Consider the following 24349-nt stretch of genomic DNA (forward strand, 5'->3'; position numbering starts at 1 on the left):
ACATACCCCTACTCCAAGGCCCTGCATGTGTGGGTGGTTGTGGTGGAGCGGGAAGAGGGAGGCAGCTGGAGATGGGGAGGGAAGGAAGGGAGGGGCAGGTGACCCCTCCCTGGGGCCAGCTCCCCCGCTGACCCCAGTAGGCACTCCCATACTCCGCGACCCGCAAGGGAAAGGGGGCCCAGGCCCATCCAGACCGGGGGCCAGCGCAGCAGCGCCCCCCGGCCCCACAGAGCCCGGGACAGTCCACCCAACCCCACCACAGAGAAAACTGCACCCACCCCACCATCCACTCATCTTCCAGACTACATAAGACAATAAACGCCCAGGCTGAGATCTTCCTCCACCTCTCCTGTATCTCCCCCTCCTGCAGAGAGAGTTCCTGAAGAGAGGAAAGTTCCTGCAAGATGTGACAATCTCCCCCACCAGTTGAAGAGCCCCCAGGTGGCTCGATGCACCGGCGGCACCCTGCTCCAGGGCTGGGTCCCCATGCACCCACCCGCCCACAACCCCGGCAACACACCAACCAGGGCCCCAGCCCAGAGATGGAGCGCCCCCAGAACCTCACGCCCATCCCGGACCCACCCAGGGGCAGACAGGCTACCAGGTCAGTAACCCACGTCCATGAGCACAGACCCTCCCCTAGCCCCGCTGCACGCAGCCACGAGGAAACAGTCACCTGAGAGCCAACAGAGCCCCCAACCGGACATGACCGCTACCCCGGGTTGAGCCCCCAAAGGAAGATGCCTCCGGGGAACCCCCCGACGCCCTAAGCCTGTCCCTACCCCCACACCAATCACAACAGTGAAGGCGGGACCAAACTATGACCCCCCACCCCCACTAGGTGATGGAGCTGATCAAAGGAGCCCAGAGCAATTGATCTGATGTGGTGGCAGAGGCTGTATCAAGACTAATGTAATCTAATAGATAATTTCTATATTGGTTAGAATTAAGATTGTTTTTATTTTTCCAGTTCATGAGGACTGTTTTCTTGGCTATGCATAGGGCAGTGAAAACCATATGGGCTATATTCTTTTCTGAAGTGACATTATCTAAGCTGCCCAACAAACACACTAAGGGGGAAGTTGGAATGTTACATTTCAGACACTTTGATAAGTCTTCACATATCTTGCGCCAAAACTGCTGCAATGGTGGACAGAACCAAAGAGCGTGAATGTAATTGTCTGGTGTATTGCCTTGACAGTGTGAGCAGTTGTTGGAAGATGTGAAGCCCATCTTGAACATCCGATGACCTGTATAGTGCACTCTATGTAGTATTTTGTATTGTATTAATTGCAGACTGGGATTTTTTACTCCTCCTTGAATCGCTACCTTATCGTGGTGGAGGGGTTTGTGTGTCACAGGGATCCCAGGGGCTATGTTGTCTGGGGGCTTTTGCCCCCTGGTAGGGTCTCCCATGGCAAATTGGCCCTGGGTGAGGGACCAGACAAAGAGCGATTCATAAGACCCTTATGAAAAGGACACCGAGGGAACAGTTTACCCTGCCCGGGATAGGGTTACCGGGGCCTCGCCCTGGAGCCAGGCCCGGGGAGGGTGCCCGAGGGCGAGCGTCTGGTGGCCGGGCCTTAGTACATGGGGCCCGGCCGGGCACAGCCCGAAGAGGAGACATGGGCCCATCCTCCCGCAGGCCCACCACCCGCAGGAGGCGCCATAGGGGTCGGGTGCATTGTGTGCCGGGTGGCGGCCAGGAGCGGAGGCCCTGGCGGACTGACCCCCGGCTGCCAAGACTGGCAATAGGGACATGGAATGTCACCTCTCTGGTGGGGAAGGAGCCTGAGTTAGTGCGTGAGGTTGAGAGGTACCGGCTAGATATAGTCGGGCTCACCTCTACACATGGCTTGGGCTCTGGAACCAGTCTCCTGGAGAGGGGCTGGACTCTGTCTCAGTCTGGAGTTGCCCTTGGTGAGAGGCGGCGGGCTGGGGTGGGTACCCTAATATCCCCTCAGCTTGCTGCCGGTACGTTGGGGTTTTTCCCGGTGGACGAGAGGGTTTGTTCCCTGCGCCTTATGGTCGGGGAACGGGTCCTGACTGTCATCTGCGCTTATGCGCCGAGTGGCAGTTCAGAGTACCCGGCCTTCTTAGAGTCCCTGGGGGGGGGGGGGGGGGGGGTGCTGGAGGATGCTCCACCTGGAGACTCTGTTGTCCTGCTGGGAGACTTCAATGCTCACGTGGGTAACGACAGCGAGACCTGGAGGGGCGTGATTGGGAGGAACGGCCTCCCTGATCTGAACCCGAGAGGTGCTCTGTTATTGGACTTCTGTGCTAATCACAGTTTGGCCATAACGAACACCCTGTTCGAACACAAGAGTGTCCATAAGTGCACGTGGCACCAGGACGCTCTAGGCCGTAGGTCGATGATCGATTTTGTAATCGTATCAGCAGACCTGCGACCATATGTTCTGGACACTCGGGTAAAGAGAGGGGCTGAGCTGTCAACTGATCACCACCTGGTGGTGAGTTGGATCAGGTGGCGGGGGAAGACGCTGGACAGACCTGGTGCACCTAAACGCGTAGTGAGGGTGTGCTGGGAACGTCTAGCAGAGGCCCCAGTCCGCGAGATCTTCAACGCACACCTCCGGCAGAGCTTCAACAGCATTCCGAGGGAGACTGGGGACATTGAGTCCGAATGGACCATGTTCAGCGTCTCCATTGCCGAAGCTGCTCATTGAGCTGCGGCCGCAAGGTGGTTGGTGCCTGCCGTGGTGGTAATCCCCGAACCAAATGGTGGACACCAGGTGAAGGGAGCCACTAGGCTGAAGAAGGAGTCCTATCGGGCTTGGTTAGCCTGTGGGACTCCGGAGGCAGCCGACAGGTATCGACAGGCCAAGCGGAATGCGGCTCGGGCAGTGGCTGAAGCAAAAACTCGGGTGTGGGAGGAGTTCGGAGAGGCCATGGAAAAAGACTTTCGGACTGCCTCGAAGAGATTCTGGCAAACCGTCAGACGTCTCAGGAGGGGAAAGCGGTGCTCTACCTGCACTGTGTATAGTGCTGGCGGAGCGCTGCTGACGTCGACTGAGAAAATTGTCAGGCGGTGGAAGGAATACTTCGAGGACCTCCTTAATCCCACTGACACGTCTTCCGAGGAGGAAGCAGAGTCTGGGGATGAGGGGAATGACCCGCCAATTTCCGGGGGCGAGGTCACTGAGGCAGTTAAACAACTCCTTGGTGGCAGAGCCCCTGGTGTTGATGAGGTCCGCCCCGAGTTCCTGAAGGCTCTGGACGTTGTAGGGCTGTCCTGGTTGACACGCCTCTGCAATGTTGCGTGGAGATCAGGGGCAGTACCTGTGGACTGGCAGACCGGGGTGGTGGTCCCCATCTTTAAGAAAGGGGACCGGAGGGTGTGTTCCAACTATAGGGGGATCACACTCCTCAGCCTCCCTGGGAAAGTCTATGCCAGGGTGCTGGAAAGGAGAGTTCGTCCGTTAGTCGAACCTCGGATACAGGAGGAACAATGCGGTTTTCGTCCTGGTCGCGGAACACTGGACCAGCTCTTTATCCTCTCCAGGATACTTGAGGGTGCATGGGAGTTTGCCCAACCAGTCTACATGTGTTTTGTGGACTTGGAGAAGGCATTCGACCGTGTCCCTCGGGGTGTCCTGTGGGAGGTGTTGCGGGAATATGGGGTGTCTGGCCCATTGCTACGGGCCATTCGATCCCTATACAACCGTTGCAAGAGCTTGGTTCGCATTGCCGGCAATAAGTCGGACTCGTTCCCGGTGGGTGATGGGCTCCGCCAGGGCTGCCCTTTGTCACCGGTTCTGTTCATAATTTTTATGGACAGGATTTCTAGGCGCAGCCAAGTGGCGGAGGGCTTTCGCTTTGGTGGCCTCAGAATCTCATCTCTGATTTTTGCAGATGATGTGGTTCTGTTGGCTTCATCGGGTGAGGGCCTCCAGCTCGCACTGGAACGGTTCGCAGCCGAGTGTGAAGCAGCGGGAATGAGGATCAGCACCTCCAAATCTGAGGCCATGGTTCTCAGCCGGAAAAGGGTGGAGTGCCCACTCCGGGTCGGGGATGAGTTCCTGCCCCAAGTGGAGGAGTTCAAGTATCTCGGGGTCTTGTTCGCGAGTGATGGGAGAAGGGAGCCGGAGATCGACAGACGGATTGTGGCTGCAGCTGCAGTAATGCGGACGCTGCACCGGTCCATCGTGGTGAAGAGGGAGCTGAGTGTAAAAGCGAAGCTCTCAATTTACCGGTCGGTCTACGTCCCTACCCTCACCTATGGCCACGAGCTGTGGGTAGTGACCGAAAGAACGAGATCGCGGATACAAGCGGCAGAAATGAGCTTCCTCCGAAGGGTGGCTGGCCTCTCCCTTAGAGATAGGGTGAGAAGTTCGGCCATCCGGGAGGGGCTCAGAGTAGAGCAGCTGCTGCTCCACATCGAAAGGAGCCAGCTGAGGTGGTTCGGGCATCTGACAAGGATGCCCCCTGCACTGCAAAAAACGATTTTCAAGAAATTAAAAAAACCCTTGTTTATGGACATTTTTTCTTATTTTTTGTCTAAAAAGAAAATATATTCTTAATAAGCAAGTTTTGCACAAGAAAATAAATCTTATTCTAGGAAAATATGTCTAACTTTTCCTTAAAAGGATATTTCAGCTCATCTTGAGCTTTATTTACCAGTTACAAGGTATGAAAACCGTTTGGTTGAAATTCCCTAATAAAAACAAGATTATTTTTCTCATTTCAAGAGTAAGGCCACTTAAACAGCTGCTCAGTTTAAGAAATGTATTTATTGACACTAAAGTGTAATAAAACTGCTGTCAAGTTTGACAAAACATGCACAAAAGCTGGAACTAAAAGCACATGATAAACATGAAATACAGGCCCATTTGAAAAACAGAAACGGCATAACTCATTCACTTTAGGCCATGTCAAACAGATTAATAGATCAGCATCAGACAAGTATCAGTACACATATCTTCACTGTGGCAATGCTACAATCGCATTCAACTGTCAGATTTGATAGAAAACCCAACAACAAAACTGTCCAAAACAATAACCTGATAATACAGTTCATGCATGTAAAGCAGTGTGCCTTTTATAAAACATCTGTTGAACTCATGTGTAGTCCAATTACATCACACAGGTAATATTTCATGACTGCATATGTCATATCTTTGTGTGTGAAACTGTAATATGGAGTGAAATCCATAAGATTATCAGCGGATATCAGCTCCGTTGCTTGTGCCATGTTTGGAATCTCTATCTTATATGACATGTAATCTTTGTCATAACAAATGGTATTGTGCTGCTGGAATTCAAAACAGTACAATGATGAATTGATCACATAGATATTTTTCACAAGCCCAAATATAGGTAAACCACTAGAACCAACAGCACAAACAATTAATGACCTATCCCTTATGTATTTGTTACCATTTAGATTAAGCCATTTAACAGTCACTGCATGGTTTACTTCATCATTTCCAAGGAAGGCCCTCATTTTTTCTTTTAAGTATGACATTATGCTTACTTCTGAGGTTGGTCCTAATGTGCATTCATTGGAAAAAATGGGGTGATCAAAACTATCCACATTCTGACAACATTCATACATTTGATTATGCTTTATTAAAGATTTGCAAATATTTTTAAAATTTATTTTTGACGCCCATTGTTTGAAAAAGCAATGTTTCGATTCAAATCTCATGCACATATGACGGACCATTGGTCCCAAACGTTTAATTTGGCTTGGTGTATGAATCAAATAATGTTGTTTTGGTGTGATGTTGTTATATGGGAATAGGGCTTTCATGTGCTTCAAGTGCTGTTCAATTAGGATTTTCAACTTGTTAATAGTCTGCAGACTGATGACAGGAGCAAGTAAAATCTGAACTATCTCAATGAGTTCAAGAATGAATGCGTAGTGTTCAGTACCTTTGGCTGCATCAATCAGAAATGGCAAAATTTTCAGAAGAACAATCATTTGCCCCGAGGACTGCTTCAACTTATTGTCACTGGAAGCTAATGTACTGTAGGTAATAACACTTGGTTTATCTCTAATATCAACTGGAGAGTATGGGAAACCAGTCACTGCAGCATTGAAGAGATCTAAGTCTAGCTCTCCCATGAGAACTAAGTGTTTCAACACACACTTTATTTCTAATGGAGCAATCCCTTCAAAAATTACATGCATCATGTCTTGGGGTGTTTGTTGGATCAAGTTGAATGCTGGGAAATTAATAAGTTTGCTTCTTCTGTTTATTCCATATGTTGTTTTTAAGCTGCTTCTTAGATACTCTGTGTTGGCCTTCTCAATTTCGCTACATTGCCGGACATGTCGTTCAAATGTCCGTTCCTCAAAGTTATCCTCATCAAAATAAATTTGCATGTCCTCAAATGAACATTCACACTGCCTGCATTTACTATGAGCAAACCCAACACCCTCTTTAAACCCGCAAAGCTCATGTTGCGCCAAAGTGTCTCCACATAATGAAACGAATGCTCCAAATATTTCACGTTCACCATTTCCAGTTTGAATTTTAACTCCATTATATAGCTTCACTAAGTCCTCATGCAGCCTTTGCAAGATTCCATCTACACCACATTCAGAAAGCGCACTCTTTTTTGCAATGGCAAGTAGACGAATAGCAGCTAGTTTTGATCGATATTTAGGATTAATGTTTCCCAAAGTATAATAGAACATTACCAACTTATTTTTGGAGGCATGAGACCCAAGTGGGTTACAAATTTCAATTTCATCTGAGTAAAGGATAATCTCTAAGGCAGAGGGGTGTGCAGAAAATAAACGGTGAGACTTCATGAGTTCTCCATCTATGATATCATATAAATACTCATTTCTGTAATTTTTCTGCTCATCTATCAATGCCAAAACTCTTGGATGGGACAATAACTGCTCCAAACTTCTGACAAGCGGAACATAATGAAAACATTTGGGCACAGTAGTGAGGAATCTTTTTTTCCCTTTTTTTCCCATGACAGCAGTATACCCAACACAAACCTCCTCGGAATCCACAAAATTGAAATTTCTCTTTATCACATCATCCTGCCTGTATGTTGTTGAAACAGAGGCAAATGGATCCTCAATCTGGTCGAAGACTGCCAAAACATCTTTTTCAAGTCCACTTCCATGATGCTGCTGGAAAACCTTTTGTACCTGACTTCTCAGATTATTGACCAACGATGCCTGATACTGTTGTAATGCTGCAACGACATCATTCACACCACTCTGAAAAACAGACAGAAAGGACAAACGACATCTTAGTTGTAAAAAAAATTTAAATTCCTTCTCGGATTTCTTGCAAAACTCAAATTTTTAGTTTAATTAAGATTACAATTTTCCTTTTTAAACTGAGACTAAGAGCTGTGGGTAGTGACCGAAAGAACGAGATCGCGGATACAAGCGGCAGAAATGAGCTTCCTCCGAAGGGTGGCTGGCCTCTCCCTTAGAGATAGGGTGAGAAGTTCGGCCATCCGGGAGGGGCTCAGAGTAGAGCAGCTGCTGCTCCACATCGAAAGGAGCCAGCTGAGGTGGTTCGGGCATCTGACAAGGATGCCCCCTGGGCGCCTCCTGGGTGAGGTGTTCCAGGCATGTCCCACCGGGAGGAGGCCCCGGGGCAGACCCAGGACACGCTGGAGAGATTATATCTCTCGGCTGGCCTGGGAACGCCTTGGTATTCCCCCGGATAAGCTGGAGGAGGTGGCTGGGGAGAGGGAGGTCTGGGCCTCTTTGCTTAGGCTGCTGCCCCCGCGACCCGGCCCCGGACAAAGCGGATGAGGATGGATGGATTTTTAATCAATTTAAAGGTTTTTAAGCAAACCTGAGACCAGAAGTTTTGGTCTAAGCTGACTGATAAATCTGCTTCCCACTTTGCAATAGGAAGGGATATTGATTCATCTAATTTAGAAAGTGTTCTGTATATTTTAGATAATAATTTGGGGGATTTAAGAGTAAGGAAATGTGCCGCACTTGGTGGTGTTTGTAATTCAACTTGACTGAGGTTAAATTTCTTTTTTACTATGGATTTAATTTGTTGATATTCTAAAAATCTTTTCTTGTTGATCCCATATTGTGCAACTAGTCTGTCAAATGGAATAAATTCTGTTCCCTCTAATATATGTTCTAAGTATTCATCTTTAAGCAGTGATGTATTCAATCTCCAGTTTTTACCTGGCGTAGTGTTATTCTTATGCATTAGTGTTAAAGATACAGGAGCATGATCGCTGACAGCTATAGGGTGAATCTCAGTGTCTGAAATGTCGCTCAGCAGTGAGCTGCTGACCAAAAAATAATCCAGACGAGAGTAGGAGTGATGGACATGTGAGAAAAAAGTATATTCCTTACTGGTGGGGTGAAGGGAGTGCCATACATCGCAAAGGCCAAAGTTGCTCATATACTGTTTGATTATATTTGTGGACTGCCAATTACGCTGAGTTCCTGCTGTATTGAGCCTATCCATTTCTTCATTTAGTCCAAGGTTGAGGTCGCCTCCAAGAACAAGTGCTCTAAGTGTTCAGAGAGTGCACTGAAAAAAACGTGAAAGAATGAGGGATCATCAACATTTGGACCATATACACTTACAATACATAGCTTTTTATCAAGTATAGATATTTTAATGATTAAGAATCTGCCCTCTGCATCTATAACTGTATCGAGTACTGTGAAATTAAAATTTTTATGTATTAAAATTGCTACTCCCCTTTGTCTAGAAGTATAACAAGCTGAGAACACATTAGATTTCTGATTTACAGAAATTGTGCAATAATTGTTTAAACAAAATCAGGCAGGTGCATAAATTTGGGCACTGTTGTCATTTTATTGATTCCAAAACCTTTAGAACTAATTATTGGAACTCAAATTAGCTTGGTAAGCTCAGTGACCCCTGACTTACATACACAGGTGAATCCAATCATGAGAAAGAGTATTTAAGGGGGTCAATTTTAAGTTTCCCTCCTCTTTTAATTTTCTCTGAAGAGTAGCAACATGGGGGTCTCAAAACAACTCTCAAATGACCTGAAGACAAAGATTGTTCACCATTATAGTTTAGGGGAAGGATACAGAAAGCTGTCTCAGAGATTCAAGCTGTCTGTTTCCACAGTTAGGAACATATTGAGGAAATGGAAGACCACAGGCTCAGTTCAAGTTAAGGCTCAAAGTGGCAGACCAAGAAAAATCTCGGATAGACAGAAGTGACGAATGGTGAGAACAGTCAGAGTCAACCCACAGACCAGCACCAAAGACCTACAACATCATCTTGCAGCAGATGGAGTCACTGTGCATCGTTCAACCATTCGGTGCACTTTACACAAGGAAATGCTGTACGTGAGAGTGATGCAGAGGAAGCCTTTTCTCCGCCTACAGCACAAACAGAGCCTCTTGAGGTATACTAAAGCACATTTGGACAAGCCAGCATCATTCTGGAATAAGGTGCTGTGGACTGATGAAACTAAGATTGAGTTATCTGGGCATAACAAGGGGCGTTATGCATGGAGGAAAAAGAACACAGCATTCCAAGAAAAACATCTGCTACCTACAGTAAAATATGGTGGTGGTTCCATCATGCTGTGGGGCTGTGTGGCCAGTGCAGGGACTGGGAATCTTGTCAAAGTTGGGGGATACATGGATTCCATTCAGTATCAGCAAATTCTGGAGACCAATGTCCAGGAATCAGTGACAAAGCTGAAGCTGCACCGGGGCTGGATCTTTCAACAAGACAACGCCCCAAAAACACTGCTCAAAATCCACTAAGGCATTCATGCAGAGGAACAAGTACAACGTTCTGGAATGGCCATCTCAGCCCAGACCTGAATATTATTGAAAACCTGTGGTGTGAGTTAAAGAGAGCTGTCCATGCTCGGAAGCCATCAAACCTGAATGAACTGGAGATGTTTTGTAAAGAGGAATGGCCCAAAATACCTTCAACCACAATCCAGACTCTCATTGAAACCTACAGGAAGCGTTTAGAGGCTGTAATTTCTGCAAAAGGCGGATCTACTAAATACTGATTTCATTTCTTTTTTTGTTGTGCCCAAATTTATGCACCTGCCTGATTTTGTTTAAACAATTATTGCACACTTTCTGTAAATCCAATAAACTTCATTTCACTTCTCAAATATCACTGTGTGTATCTCCTATATGATATATTTAACTGACATTTTTTATTGTAACAGCCAACGATTTATATAAGAAAATAATGACTATTAACAAGGTTGCCCAAACTTTTGCATCCCACTGTAATTAATACATAGTGGGCTTGGATTTACAACATTATGAATTAAATGTGCATGGGAAGCAGCCCACTCCCTCCCCTTTGTGTTGTGTATGAGCAGCAGCAGCAAGCAGGCGCACCAAATATCTGTATTTGAAACAACTGACTGCATCCCTCTGCTCGGAAATCAGTTTTGTGTGTGTTTTCGGCATCATATGCATGTGGCTTCTAAAAATAAAGAATGAAGACTGAAAAAAAGAGGGGTGCACAAATGCATTGGACCACCACCACTGGTCTGTTGTATTCGTTGTTTGGGTTGTTTGTTTCTGTGGTTTTGCTGTAAGCCTGCTGCTCACATACAAAATGGTTGTGGTTTGTGAGCTCTATTATCTTGTGACATGAAAGTGAATGTAATGTAGCTGTTTGAAATACGCACAAGAAGAAATCAACAAGAGAAAAGAATGAGATGTAAATGTATATCATGTTAAACACTGTGGATTTATGTTACCAAAATCAGGGTAGAAATATCAGATATTTTGAAAATAGATTGTAAGTGTTAAGTGGTGGTACCAGCAGTGTCTAAATAGTTAAACTAATGTTGGATGGGAAACATGCAGTGTAACTGCCAGACTACATAAAGTGGACAGGCAACCAACTTTGATAAGGTAGCATTTGGCTTCAGTCACACAATTTGATGCATCAACCCCAGTGTGTACGTGGTGGGGTTAGAAGATCAGTGTGAACTTGTTGGGAGGAGAATTAGCACATCCATGCTATGCTTCTCAGCCAGTAAAAGGTGGAGTACCTAATGTGGGTCAGGAACAAATTGTGGAGTTTAAGTATTATTGGGTCTTGTTCATATTTCAAAGGAGAGTTGATCAGGAAATTAACATACTGATTGGTGCAGTGTTAACAGTGATACAGAAAGTGTCCTGTCTGTTGTGGTAACAGAGAGCTGAGCTTAGTAATGATACTGTCGAGTTACTGGTCAATCTACATTCTTAACCTCATAACCACAAACTTTGGGACCAAAGTTGCAAGTTTTGTTAAGGAAAAGTATTGATTTTTCATCTTTAAAATATGCTATTTTTATTGTATAGTTGCAATAACAATTCAATTTGAGTAAATGAATTACATAACTAGTAATGAAGAAAGATGTTTTGATATCCATGTGGACCTGCCAATTTCCTTTTTTTTTCACTCCACCTTATAGTTTTCTGCCTCTCCTCTTTTGGTATCTGTGTGTGTGTATACAGTGGGTGATCGTGGCTTAAGAGTTGGGTGTTTGTTTTGTAATCGGAAGGTTGCCGGTTTGAGCCCTGGCTCGGACAGTCTCGGTCGTTGTGTCCTTGGGCAAGACACTTCACCTACCGCCTACTGGTGATGGCCAGAGGGGCCGATGGCGCAATATGGCAGCCTCGCCTCTGTCAGTCTGCCTTCACCAGTGTGTGAATGTGTGAGTGAATGAATAGTGGTATTGTAAAGCGCTTTGAGGGGTCCTGAAAAGCACTATATAAATGCAATCCATTATATTATTTGTGTAGTGGCAGGACTCTGCCTAGGCTGCCCAGAGTTGCAGAAAAGCAACCTGTTGTAGAGAAACAGTCTAGGAAACCTCGGTGAGAGGATTTGAGGAAACATGAGAGTCCCCTGAGGTTTAAAAGACAAAAAAAAAAACATACAAAGAAAGAAAACAATGGACGACAAAGAAAATTTATTTTGTAATGACATTTCATTAATACATATTCTGACCAGAAAAATACTTATCTGACAGGCAGACATTTTTTTGTAATTTGTAAAGGTTTTTTCCCCAAATATTAAGTACTGCAGTCCATTACAATCAATATGCAAGAGTATACAATAAAAAAAACAGACTATATTATAGTTTCTGGATGTGTGAACATTAACAACTACAACTATTTTTTTAACACTTCACAACTCATCCATCCATCCGCATCCGCTTATCCTTTTCAGGTTCGCGGGGGGTGCTGGAGCCTATCCCAGCTGTCATAGGGCGAGAGGCGGGGTACACCCTGGACAGGTTGCAGTCGCAGGTTTCTGTCGCAGGGCCAACACACAGGGACAGACAACCATTCGCACTCACATTCACTCGCACATTCACACCTATGGGCAATTTGGATTAACCAATTAACCTATCCCCACTAAGTGCATGTCTTTGGACAGTGGGAGGAAGCTGGAGTACCCGGAGAGAACCCACGCAAACACGGGGAGAACATGCAAACTCCTCACAGAAAGACCCCGGCCTGATGGTGGAATTGAACTCAGGACCTTCTTGCTGTGCGGCAACAGTGCTAACCACTGTGCCACCGTGCTGCCACTTCACAATTCATTGAAATGAAAAGCAGCAAAAAAGAAGATAGAAGCTAAAACTGCAAAACCGTCACGTGCGGCTGTGTGGCAGGCAGGATGAGGACCCAAACACAGGACTCAAGCAAAAGTTTGAACTCAAAATGGCAGCTTTATTTGCTGGGGATAACTCAGACATCTAATACAAAGACTAACTGGGAACTAGAAACAAGAAACTCAAAACTAGAAAACAAACCAAGAGCAGAAAACTAGGAATTGTCAGGTGCACAGAGGAGACACACAGCAACGAGGGTGTTCAACACAACAAAGGACAGAAGAAAACACATGGTTTAAATACACAAGGGAGTAATGAGGGAATGGGAAACAGGAGGGAAACACAATTGGGACTAATCTGTCATAATGAGACAAGGGGGAATCAGAACTCAAAACACTGAACACAGGACACAAGACTATCAAAGTAAAATAGGAAAGACAAGTCAGGCATGGAAAAACAGACTTGACAAGAAAACCATGAGAAGCACAAACATGAAAACATAACTTGACAAGACGTGAGACACAAGAGAGGCACAATGACAAAACCTAAGATCTTAAAATCATTAAAGAAAACCAGAAACTAACTAAAGAATATTAATAATCAAAAAACACAAACATGGAATCACCAGACTCCGGACCATGACAATAAGACTGGCAAGTCACAACTATTAAGTAATACACTGGGATTTTAATTTTTCTGTGAAAATGTGGAAAATTCCCACTGTTTTCTTCATCTTGTTTATTGATGTTTATATCCATCCTGAGCCCAGAACAACACTTGTGTTAAACATAAGTCTTCATCCTAAAAAAAACAATACGACATTTGTTATTTAGAATTATCACTGCTATTACAATCAATTAGTTCATGAAATTTCAAAATAGTTTTTTTTATTTAGTTAAGAAAACTTAATAGTGAGTACTAGTTAAAAATGATTTTAAAACAATTTTTAAAATAGACACGTTCTGCTTGAGTAGCATATATCATTAAAAGAATGGGGATAGACATGATACATCCATATGCGCTCATGTTAAAAAATCTAATGCTAATTAACAGATGAAGAAGAATTCATACATAAGGCGCACCGGATTATAAGGCGCACTGTCGATTTTTGAGAAAATTAGGATTTTAAGTGCGCCTTATAGTGCAGAAAATACGGTATTATAAATATTAAATATCAGTACATATAAAGACTGATGAAAGTTCTTAATTACCTCATTCCATCTTTTCTGTACTCTTTTGCTGTATCTTTTCTCATCATCCTGAGGTGTCTTAGCTATAGAAATTAACATAGTGTTATTATAATTCAGTACACCAAAAGAAAACAACTATAACCAGATCAAAGGAAAAATCATAGTAAAATTATAATATCAGAATTATAGAGAAAGTGAAAATATTTCAATTTTAGAGACAAAAACTTAATTTAATCATGATGGCAAAATGAGCACGGAAATAAAGAGATGAAAAATAATTTGGTAGACAAATTAAACGTTGAGGACTTACTTGTCTTCTGACAGTAATAAATCAAAAGAGAAGAGAGAAGTGATGAGATAACAGCAAAAGCTGGACACAAGGAATAAAGTAGAATCCAACAAGTTTCATGATGGTGCTCACTTGAAGCTGTAAAACAGCGGTTCTCACTTGAACCTGAAAAACAGAAGTTATCGAGGTTAGCTCATTGTGTAGACTGATGATACAAGAAACTGTGACAATTTTGAAACTCTGGAATGAAACAATTAAAATTCTTGATCCATGCATATGGCATCACATGTAAGAAATAGTGCACACTGTCCAGTTCTGTTTGTGAATATGTCACATAAACCTAATGATTCTGACGTGTAGAGGGATATACTTTCTACAGTTGTGGTTCACATAAACTCATCATAGGCAGCTGCATATGTCAGTCGAGCTTGAAGATGTCGATTTTGGAGCAGGGACTTCTTTACTGGTCAACACCCTCTCAGTCCATGGCAATGTAAAACTCAATTCACTGTGGGAAGTGATGCTGGCATTTGAGGAGTTTTCAGTTCATGGCATGTTTGAGCACTGAATTGCCCCTGAACATCTTAACCAGATTCCTCTTATTTCAGGGTTTGTCTGGGTCTTCTTCCTTGGCAAAATGGCAACATCCAAATAAGTTGCACTTATTTATAATTGTCTCAACTGATAATCTTGGACTCTACAGTCATTTAGAAAGGTCTCCAAGAGACCTTCCCAACTTATACAATTCTCTTTCTTAGGTCTTCACTTAGTTCCTTGGACTTTCCCATTGTTCTGAGTTTGGTCAATCCAAAGATTGCTAACAAATAAATTATTATGGTTATAATTATTGTACAAATTGTTATGTTTGCAAAAAGAAACTACCAAATGTAGTCAGTTGTGATCACTAATGAGACATTAATATGCCTTGACTTTATCGGGTTCAAAGACATTGTAGAACCTTCAGCACCTCTTTTTAATACATTACTTGTTACTTTACTTAAAAGTAATGCTATGCTTTGCATAATTACTTGCCAGGAAAAATTATTTGTTACACTACTCATATGTTACATTAAGTTAGTCATTACTCCATAAAATGACCTGAAACACATCGTTTGATAATAACCAGCTAATGTAGGCTACAGCCTCATGTACCAACACAAATCTCGATCTTAATGGGGACACAGGTACAATATTTCTTTCAGTTTTTAGATAGGAACACTAACCTGACAACACAAAGCAAAGATTAAAACCAGCTCAAAGAAACTTGAAAATGATCAACACAGTCATTCTACTTTAGAAACATGAACAGGTAGAAATGGTGACTATTAGCCTCAATGCTCATCACTGTTTTTTGTCCCTGTTGAAGATCAGTCAGTTTGTTCTCAGCTTTAAAATTTCTCTCAGTTCTTGTCTAGCTTTGTGTTAGCATGTTGTGTATGTAGATGCTTGCAAAGAGTTAATGTTGTGTTAGCAGTATAATGTGGTTGTTTCTGTCCTGGAAGCTGTTTCCGCTTGACCATCGTGCTTGTGTCCTTTTGTGCAATAAAAATGTAATTAATGTCCACTCCTCAAAAGCTGTATTGCTGTACTGCTCCACCAATTTTCTCCTCTCAGACATGAACTGAAATCACCTGATTTTAAAAATGTGCAAATTGTTTCTGTCTGCCGCACAGCAAATGAATGAACCTTTGTAACGCAAGTGACAACATAATTGTAACTGTAATGTGCTGCATTATTGAATTTGTACAGTAAAATGTTACTGGAAAATATAATGTGATTACAGTAATGTGTTATTTTTTAATGTGTCACAGCCACCACTATACATATTTGAACCTGTACATATAATTTTGACCCTGTGTGAATGAGTGAAAATCCAAACAAATGCAGGAACCCTCTGTGAATTTTTGCATCAGACCTCACCAAAATCTCAACTGCTTTCAGCTCAGATTAAGCCAAATGCTATTTAGGTTGTGGACAGTGAATCACAACACAAAATACAACTTTTAAATATAGGAGCAAGTGATATAAAATTTTTATGTTCGAAATAAACATATTAGCTCCTCTAAAAAATTGCAACCAAAGTTGCAAGAAAAACAGTTTTTAAGTAATCTCAAAATCTGAAGCTCAAGTTTATTTTTTATTCTATTGCTCTAATGCCAGCATTGAACATTACTATATATGATAGTTTCAATAGTAAAACTAATTGTCTATGAATTATCATAACAAAGTAGAAATTAGAGTACAAAAGATCATATAACCTTGCAAGATATGTGCTTTAAAACTTCAGACGAAGTTGTACAGTATAAATGTTCTCATTTTTACCTACATTCTGACACCAGGCTCATCTTTTAGCCACAAAGATGAGGGCTTTTTACAGATGTAGTTGATATTATAGAGGATAACCCAGAATGTGCTGTAACAGCATCTAGCTTGTTTTAAAGAAGTAAAATGAATAAATAAATAAATAAAATATTTAGTAACGGCCACGTCATTGACTTGATTTCAGTTTAGAATGCAGTTTGCTTACTGGCAAAAGCTTAAGACAGCTTTATTTAAGGCCAAGCAAAGCATTCTGAGGGACGGAAAGTGTTAAAACACCACAAAGAAAACATAAAAAATTTGCATTTCATTTACAACTCCGTTTGTCAAAAAATTAAAAAAAATTGCATCTTTCTTGTTTCATTTTAAATTTATTCTGGTGGCATGCAAATCATCATAATCATTCACCTACTATCTACTAAACAATCAAACTGTCCATTTTAAAATGCATCATAATGTAGGATCATATCTTCTTACTGTGGTTAGTTTTTCAAAGGGCTAAAAAACAGTGCACAGATAATGCAAGACTCACCAGAATCCTTATGAAGCAGGATCTTTGTTGTGATATTACTATATGTGCGCACATATCTTTGGATAATTATCTCTTCATCCTTAACCTTGAGCTCTTCAGTTCTGCAGTAGTAAAGGCCTTCATCAGTCTCAGTGATGTTTGTGATCAGCAGGTCATAAGATTGAGAGAAATTGTTCTTTACCAGATGAAAATCAGGAAATGGATTCAGGAGATGGAAGAAAGTAGACTCATAATCTGAGTGTGGGGCACCATATCTCCAATCCAGCCTGGTTTTTAATACCAGGGAAGGCTGCTTCTCATGAGAACAATTCCTGTACCACACTATGTATACTCCAACTGATGATTTACAATCACAGTAGAGAGTGATGTTTTCTCCTGGTCTCACTCTCATCTCTATCACTGATTCATTTCTCAGATCTTGACTCGAAGATAAAGCTCCTGGAAGATAGAAACAAAAAAATGTTCACATATGCACATTTTAAAAAAAAAAAATTCAGAATGAAAAAATGTTCATTGTTAAAATGGGACCAAAATGGATATCTTCAAAATGTTTAGACGATTTACCGAAAAGAACAACCAGAAATGCATGCACCCCGTCCATGTCTAATGACGATAACTTGGAGTTAGAAGACAGCAACACGTCCTATTAACAGATGTCATGACACATGAACATTTTCCGTTAAAGGAAATGTGAGTTGTGATTGGCCTGCTGAATGGAACATTTCTTCGTGGTTGTTTTCTATAGGTGCAACACCAAGTGAAGTTATGATGGTAACCTGAAAGCTAATTTTCCAAAAACAAAGAAAATGAAAAAACAAAACAAAAACAAAAGAAAGAAAGAAAACAACAAAACACACACAACCTATAAAATAAAATGAATAAGCCTTACCCTTTATTGAAAACTTTTATTGAAATCAATTTATAAATGCATTTTAAATATTTATACAAACCTAAACTTTCTGGTCATGCAAGAATATTATTTAACCTTGTTTTATATCAATGAAATCTGAAGAAGTTGCTCTCTATTGGGTTATAAATAAGGGAAATTTTTCCACATTAGCAAAGCTGGAGAGCACAAACAGAATGAAAAAATGAATATTACATTTTTGCTTTAAGAGCCTCCCTGAAACAGAGTGTCTATCACTATGTTATTGGTTCCCTTTAGGCGGTAACTCAGTGTTAAAATTTGGCAGCAATAATGACCAGTGCATAAGCCTTTGATTGATATTATCTATGCAAGATAGGAATATCAGGGGACTATGGGCAGTGTGAATAACTTGGGCGGTGCCTGAATCAAAATACCCTTCAAAACACTGCAGTATGAAAAGTAATGCTGAGGTTTCTTGATGCTCCTGTAATTCACTTGGTGTTGATTACGTTTCTTTGAATAACACTACACTGGATGATCTCTGTCATTCTGCAGCATGAGACAGAGCCTGTATGATGGTCAATCTTGACTTTAAGGACACAAGGAAAATGTTTACAACTTCTTTCAAATATCATTTCTTGGAAAAATAAAAAAGGTAATCTTGAAAGTGCTGGTACAAAAAATACTTCCTAATTAAGCCGTCATCACGATTAATGCGATAAAAAAAATGTAACGCTATTAACGTATCTCGAGTGCAGAATGACTCAAAATATCCCTGAAATGTTTCTGTCAACGCATTTCGGGCAGTTTGTCCAAGTAGAGTTACCTTCGCACATGTGCAAATGGGCAGTTGATCTGGTGGTGACGGACAGCTGAACCAATCAACTCAATTTGGAAGATGATAAACGCACATTGGCCCTCTCAATGGGAAATTTGAGTATTAAAAAAATAACAAAATGGAGCAGTCGACTGACGTAAAGTATTATGCACAAAGGTAAGGACAAACCACTCACGGAGCACCGGGGACTCAGTAAGACTACCTCGGAGATATTGACTCACACAGTGCCAAGTGGATTGCAACAAATTGCAGACCATATCGTTGAGAACACGCACTTTAAATAGCTTTAATTAGTTAGTGTAGGAATGTTTAGCTTATTTTAGAGTTTAGAAATGTGTTATCATAGAATGTAGAACTATTGTAGAGATACTGACACTGCCCTCAATATAATAAAGGCCTCACTGTGTCGTGAACTTAGGAGTAGATTGTAGGAGACCCCTCCCCCACTTGAACTGTGAAAGTAAAACAGAGAGGAATTAATGCTGAGTGAAAATTCCCCAGAGAATGTTTGGGTGGGGGTCTCAACATTTGTAACTGGATAACTGTGGTCTGGAAGGGAGATGGGTTTTATGACCTAGGGAGTCACCTACACCCATAGTGTTTTAACTGTCATGCACACACATCCACGCGCACACACACTCATGTGCACACACATACACACAGGTATGCGTACACAGTCACACACGAGCACTCACATAGACACGTGGGAATGCGCACATGTAGACATTCATGTGCTCGTGCACATAAACACAGACAGAGTTTGCAGCACACCGTGAGGGGTTTTATGATAGGCTCGCCCCTACAAAACTGTGTTTCACAGACAAAGGAGTGAAGATTTTTTGCAGAGGGACACACCAGCCTTGTCTTCTCTTCTAGAAGTGCATGCTTAAATGAAGATGAATAAAGATGAATAAAGGTTTTGTGAAATGACTACTGAGTTCCGGTGGCATCTCTGGAAGTTTCGACGAATAAAAGAAACGGGGTAAAACTGATTTCGTAACATTAGTTATTGACACATTTACTTATTTATTGATGTATTTATTTAATTCATTTGGCACTCCTGGCCCTGCGGCTGTGTTCATGAGTTGTGTTTATCTGTCACTCCCACCGATCAAAGGGGGAAGGGTTAAAACCTGATCGAGTGAAAACCACTGTTTCAGTGGGCATTTCTCAACACCAACAATGGACATATGAAAATCAACTAAACTATAATTTGAAATACCCTGTTTGTGTGTCACCAAATACACTTTTAATATTTCTTTAGCAGAATTTAGTGGTTTAATCTTCAGATATCTGGTCGGTTTGTCAAGAAAGAGCCTATTTGCCAAAGTGCTTACATGATTTCGGAGAGGTCTGCCCAGCCCGGTATCACAGCAAAGCATGTAATAGACTAGTTTGCTTCACAAACAGTCGAGTTGTTATACCGCTGAAAAAGCGCAGCTCCCAGAAGACAACTTGCATAAACCCCCGCTGACTGCCACCTCTCAGAGGTAGAACACTGACTTTATTTACTGAGGTTATAACTGTCAGGTCTTTGTCTCCTGACGTTCGTATGTGTCATAGTTGTTTCAGTCCAAATTTTGAATTAAAACTAACATTAAAAACATGTTTAAGGGAGAGAGCAAATACATCCTATTAATATCTCATCTTTGTTTTTGTTTTTTTGTTCAATAATCAGCATGAACTGTGTATACACGCATAATCTTTAATAAAAGAGATAACATTGGTTTTCTGTCATGTACTAACTGTTAGGTTTAATTGTACCTGACTTGGTAGATGCTACTTTAGAGCCCTGTATACCAAGTAGGAAATTCAGCATATCCAGGATATCTTTCTGTTATCTGGAATCACTGACCCTAACACTGGGACCAGGATAAATGGTCACACAAAGCTCGTTATCGGCTCTCTAAATTAACCCATGGTTTCCCAGCACAGGCGTATGAAACTCATCTATGATTGATCCGCGGATCTAATTCTTGGGTCATATCTGTCACATAACTCCTATCAACACATTATCCATGTTCTTCCACAGAAAATTATGCTTGTAGGTTAAAATGAAAGGGCATAAAAATATACCAGTCAAATGCAACAATGTCATAAAACAGGACAAGAGACGAATGGTTTGCCACAGATCAAAGTCGATTTATCGTGATGTGTGTTCTGTGCTATCTGCATTTTCATCAGTGTAAGAGACTCAGCAGCAGATTAGAATCAAGTATAATAACATTTATACATCTAATAAATCACCAAATGAATACACGCATATTCCTGTGACAATGCAACACAATGGTTGCTCTTCATTCAGTGATTTAGGTACAGCAGGCGTCACATGCTGCTCATATAAAAACAGATGCCCTCATCATATCAAATGAAATTAGGAATTGGATTCAGAAAGTGACTGAAAAACATGGTCATCATTTAAATGTTGGCCAGGAGTCCAGTCAAGCCAGGTTTTCAGTACAAGGGAAAGCTGCTTATCATGAGAGCAATTTCTGTATCACACTATGTAGCTTCCAACTGATGATTTACAGTCACAGTAGAGAGTGATGTTTTCTCCTGGTCTTACTCCTGTCTTACTCAACAAACAAAACAAAAATCGTCTGGCAAGCAGAGTTGCAAAACATTGCAAAACACCAGCTGCGGCTCCAGCAGCAGTGTCACAACAGTCCCCCAAACAAAGTTCAGGCAGCCTACCTCGGGTCCAGTGACCACAGTAACATGGAACTGGCAGCGGTGTTGCAGCTCTGGTGGGCGGCCACAGGTCCAGCGGCAGCAGCATGGCAGCTCCGTCGGTCTGCTATGGGTCCGGTGGCAACGTTGTTGCGGCTCAGGTGGCCTCCCACGGGCCCAGTGGCGGCGACGATGTTGCGGCTCTGGCGGTCTGCCACGGGTCTGGCGGCGGTGCAGCTCTGGTGAGTGAGAGTGTAGAATGGCCCATGATCCCCGATGTGCTGGCCGTGGAGGGCATGCTAGACGCGTTGGACGTGCTGGACATGGACGATGTGGAGGGCGCGCTGGACGTGGACGAAGTGGAGGGCGCATGGACGCGGGGGTCCCTTTGGCTTGCTGACCTCCAGCTTGGTTTAAGCAGGTCCACGTGGCACTGCAGCTGCAGGTGGAGGAGACGATTGTGGTGTAGTGGTTGCAGGTAGGTGAAAGGGCCGTGGTGTAGCAGCTGCAGACAGATGAGATGATGGCAGAAGCAGCCCCTCTGACCCTCCAGCGGTGACTGATGTGGGACCAGCAGGTGTATCGACCTCTGGCTGAGGGTGTAGATGAGTGGCTCACTGGACTAAAGACTGGTCTACAGGTAGCGGGGCTAGGGTTGCCAACTCCCTGAAAAATAAATAAGGGACACCTCGTGGCCAGGGCCGGGCGACCCAGTTGTCTTCACCCTTCCCAGTGTGGTGAATTTTCTAGCTCTTTTTTTGTGTGTGAAATTATTTTTTTTAACCCTTTGACTTGAATTTGATTTAAGTAGATGTGTATTCTTTGTGATATGAACACATGTGAAACAAATGATCATTTAGCCATTTATTTTTAGCTCAAAATGACAACATTAACACATAAAACAGGTCTCTTTCTTAAACAGAAGCCTGTCATGCTTAACTTTTGAGAATATAAGTAAATCTTTCTTTAAAAGAACTCTGTCCTGCTTAACTTAAAATAATAGAAAACAATAGAAAGAAAAATATTCTTGTAACAGTGCACATTTAGTGCATTTAGTACAATTGGCTTCAGCTGAGGTATTATTTCAGCTTTTCTAATGCTAATCAGCTGCTCCCGTTTGAAAACCCGCTTGTTCCCATGATTACGCATCTTAACTCATCATCATTATTCATCTATGTATTACTTTTATGTATTAGTCATCTATTTGTTGTAATCATCTATCCTTGCAGTCGTTTATTACACAAAATAAATTATATTATCACACTTCTGGCCACATAGCGCTGATATTCACTGCACATGCCCATATTAACTTTTTCCAGCCAGGTGTTTTCCTTTTCCCATTCTTTCCTTTCTCTGAGGGGAACAAACATTGCTGCTCTAATGCTGGGCTCACACTGTGCGGTTTTAGGCCCATTTTGAGCCGATTTTTGAGTGATCGGACCGATTTTGGCCTTCATCGTGCGTCGTGTAGTATACGTGGGGTAACGAGAAGTGATTAACACCTCACGACCAGCTCCCGATCATCAATCGCTCGTGAGGGTGTCACCACAGCCGCTCACACTGCACACGCGCAAACACGTAAACGCCGTGAAAAAGACGGAGCAGCACTGCTGTGCAGCGTGTGATCTGGACACAAGCGATGGAGGCACAACTTGTAGAACTTTGAAAAGCTCATCCGAGCCTTTTCGATGTGGCCTCACAAAATTATCACGACCACAACAACCGTGAAAATAGTTGGATCTACATCGCTGCTAAATCACAGCTGCCTGATCATGTTTTTCATTAGCAATTTAGCAAAGTTGATGGTGGTGGTGTGTCTGTGTGAGTGAGAGACAGAGAGAGCGAGCGACAGATTTTCTGTTATAACCTTAATTTTATGGACGCACAGTGTGAGCACTCAGGTCGCATCAGAGCATCGGGCGGTATAGTGTGAGACCTGCATCGTGACCTACCAACGTCTAACCCCTGCGAGTCAATCGTGCAGTTTGAGCAGGAGCTGAATAACGCGACTGAAAAAATCGCAGTGTCTGCCCAGCTTTAGGTGTACTGTCGTCCGAGACTTGCACCGCAGTGACAGCGTTTGTTTCCCTGTTGGCCGTGCTTCTTGTTGTGGTCATCTGTTGTCTTCCGGTATTTTCTCCGTAAGCGACCTTTCCTCGACCAATGAGATGAGCGGTAATCTGAATTGTCATACTCGAATTGTCATAAGTGTGCTGTCAGCTCATTGGTCACAAAGCAGGAGAGGGGCTGGGAATTATGTTTTCAAACAAAGCGTTAATTCCATAAACATTTATAGACTACTTTTGATTCTCACTGTATTACGGGACAAAGTGCGTCCCTTATTAGCTCAATACGGGACGTGTGCTTTTGTTTCTAAATACGGGACGATTCCGTATTTTAAGGGACGGTTGGCAACCCTAAGCGGGGCTGAAGACTGAGCTACATGCTGGACAGCTGACTGAGCTACGGCTACGGGGTTAGCATTCACACAGTCAGTGGTCGAATACCCAGATAAGGTTAGTGAAGAAGAATTGTCCATATTACTCTCCACAGCCGGCTGATAAAAGGTCTGGGATTCCGGTGAGGAGCACCGGCGGCGCGAGCGTCGCTTCTTTAACGATGCCGGGGCTGGCGTGTCAGGCTGAGGATCCACCAGCTGGTCGGGATGGAGAGCAGCTGTGTAGTTCTGTGCTGCCGGTCTTTTGTCTACTGACTCAGCAGATGCCGCGGGAGTGGAGATGTGGTGGAGTGCCGATGGCGTGGGAATGTCTCCCCCGCAATGGAGGGTCCAACAAGTGAGTCACAAGCGACGGTGGGGAAATCGTCTGCCTATGAAGAAAAAAACAGGCGGCAAGGGCTCCCAGGGAGGCAGCCGCGTCCTCCTTGCCCAGACCGCCCAAACCAAACAGCTCAAAGCTGGAGCTTGCCCTCAGCATGGTTACAATTTGAATTAGGTTGTTAATGTCCAAAAAGCTCGCCAAAAAGGTAGTGGATGACAGGAAAGTATCAAAAAACACTACCTGTATGTGTCTCTGATGCTGATTGGCAGCCTGGATTACGTTCCGGCAGTAACTCCAGAGCTGGTCGGGCAACT

At 43.0% G+C, this 24349-nt stretch overlaps 1 protein-coding gene across 3 annotated transcripts; it reads right to left on the minus strand.

Annotated features, from left to right (window-relative positions):
• Positions 1 to 12627: 12627 nt before the first annotated feature.
• Positions 12628 to 23662, minus strand: LOC309709033 (uncharacterized protein). Of its 3 annotated transcripts, none has more exons than XM_082537452.1 (5): positions 21280 to 23662; positions 16880 to 17317; positions 14161 to 14193; positions 13761 to 13822; positions 12628 to 13350 (listed from the first exon to the last, which is right to left on the minus strand). In XM_082537452.1, exons 1-5 carry the CDS (start codon positions 21362 to 21364, stop codon positions 13288 to 13290), a joined length of 681 nt encoding a protein of 226 aa, XP_082393578.1. In that variant the 5' UTR covers positions 21365 to 23662; the 3' UTR covers positions 12628 to 13287. The 3 variants fall into 3 exon arrangements, with proteins under 3 accessions (XP_082393578.1, XP_082393576.1, XP_082393577.1); XM_082537450.1 differs by having other exon boundaries at positions 14050 to 14193; XM_082537451.1 differs by lacking the exon at positions 21280 to 23662 and adding an exon at positions 17444 to 17621 and having other exon boundaries at positions 14050 to 14193.
• Positions 23663 to 24349: the final 687 nt, after the last annotated feature.

This window comes from Aulonocara stuartgranti (assembly GCF_965226115.1).
Source record: "Aulonocara stuartgranti genome assembly, chromosome: 6".
In the NCBI taxonomy this organism is placed as follows: domain Eukaryota; kingdom Metazoa; phylum Chordata; class Actinopteri; order Cichliformes; family Cichlidae; genus Aulonocara; species Aulonocara stuartgranti.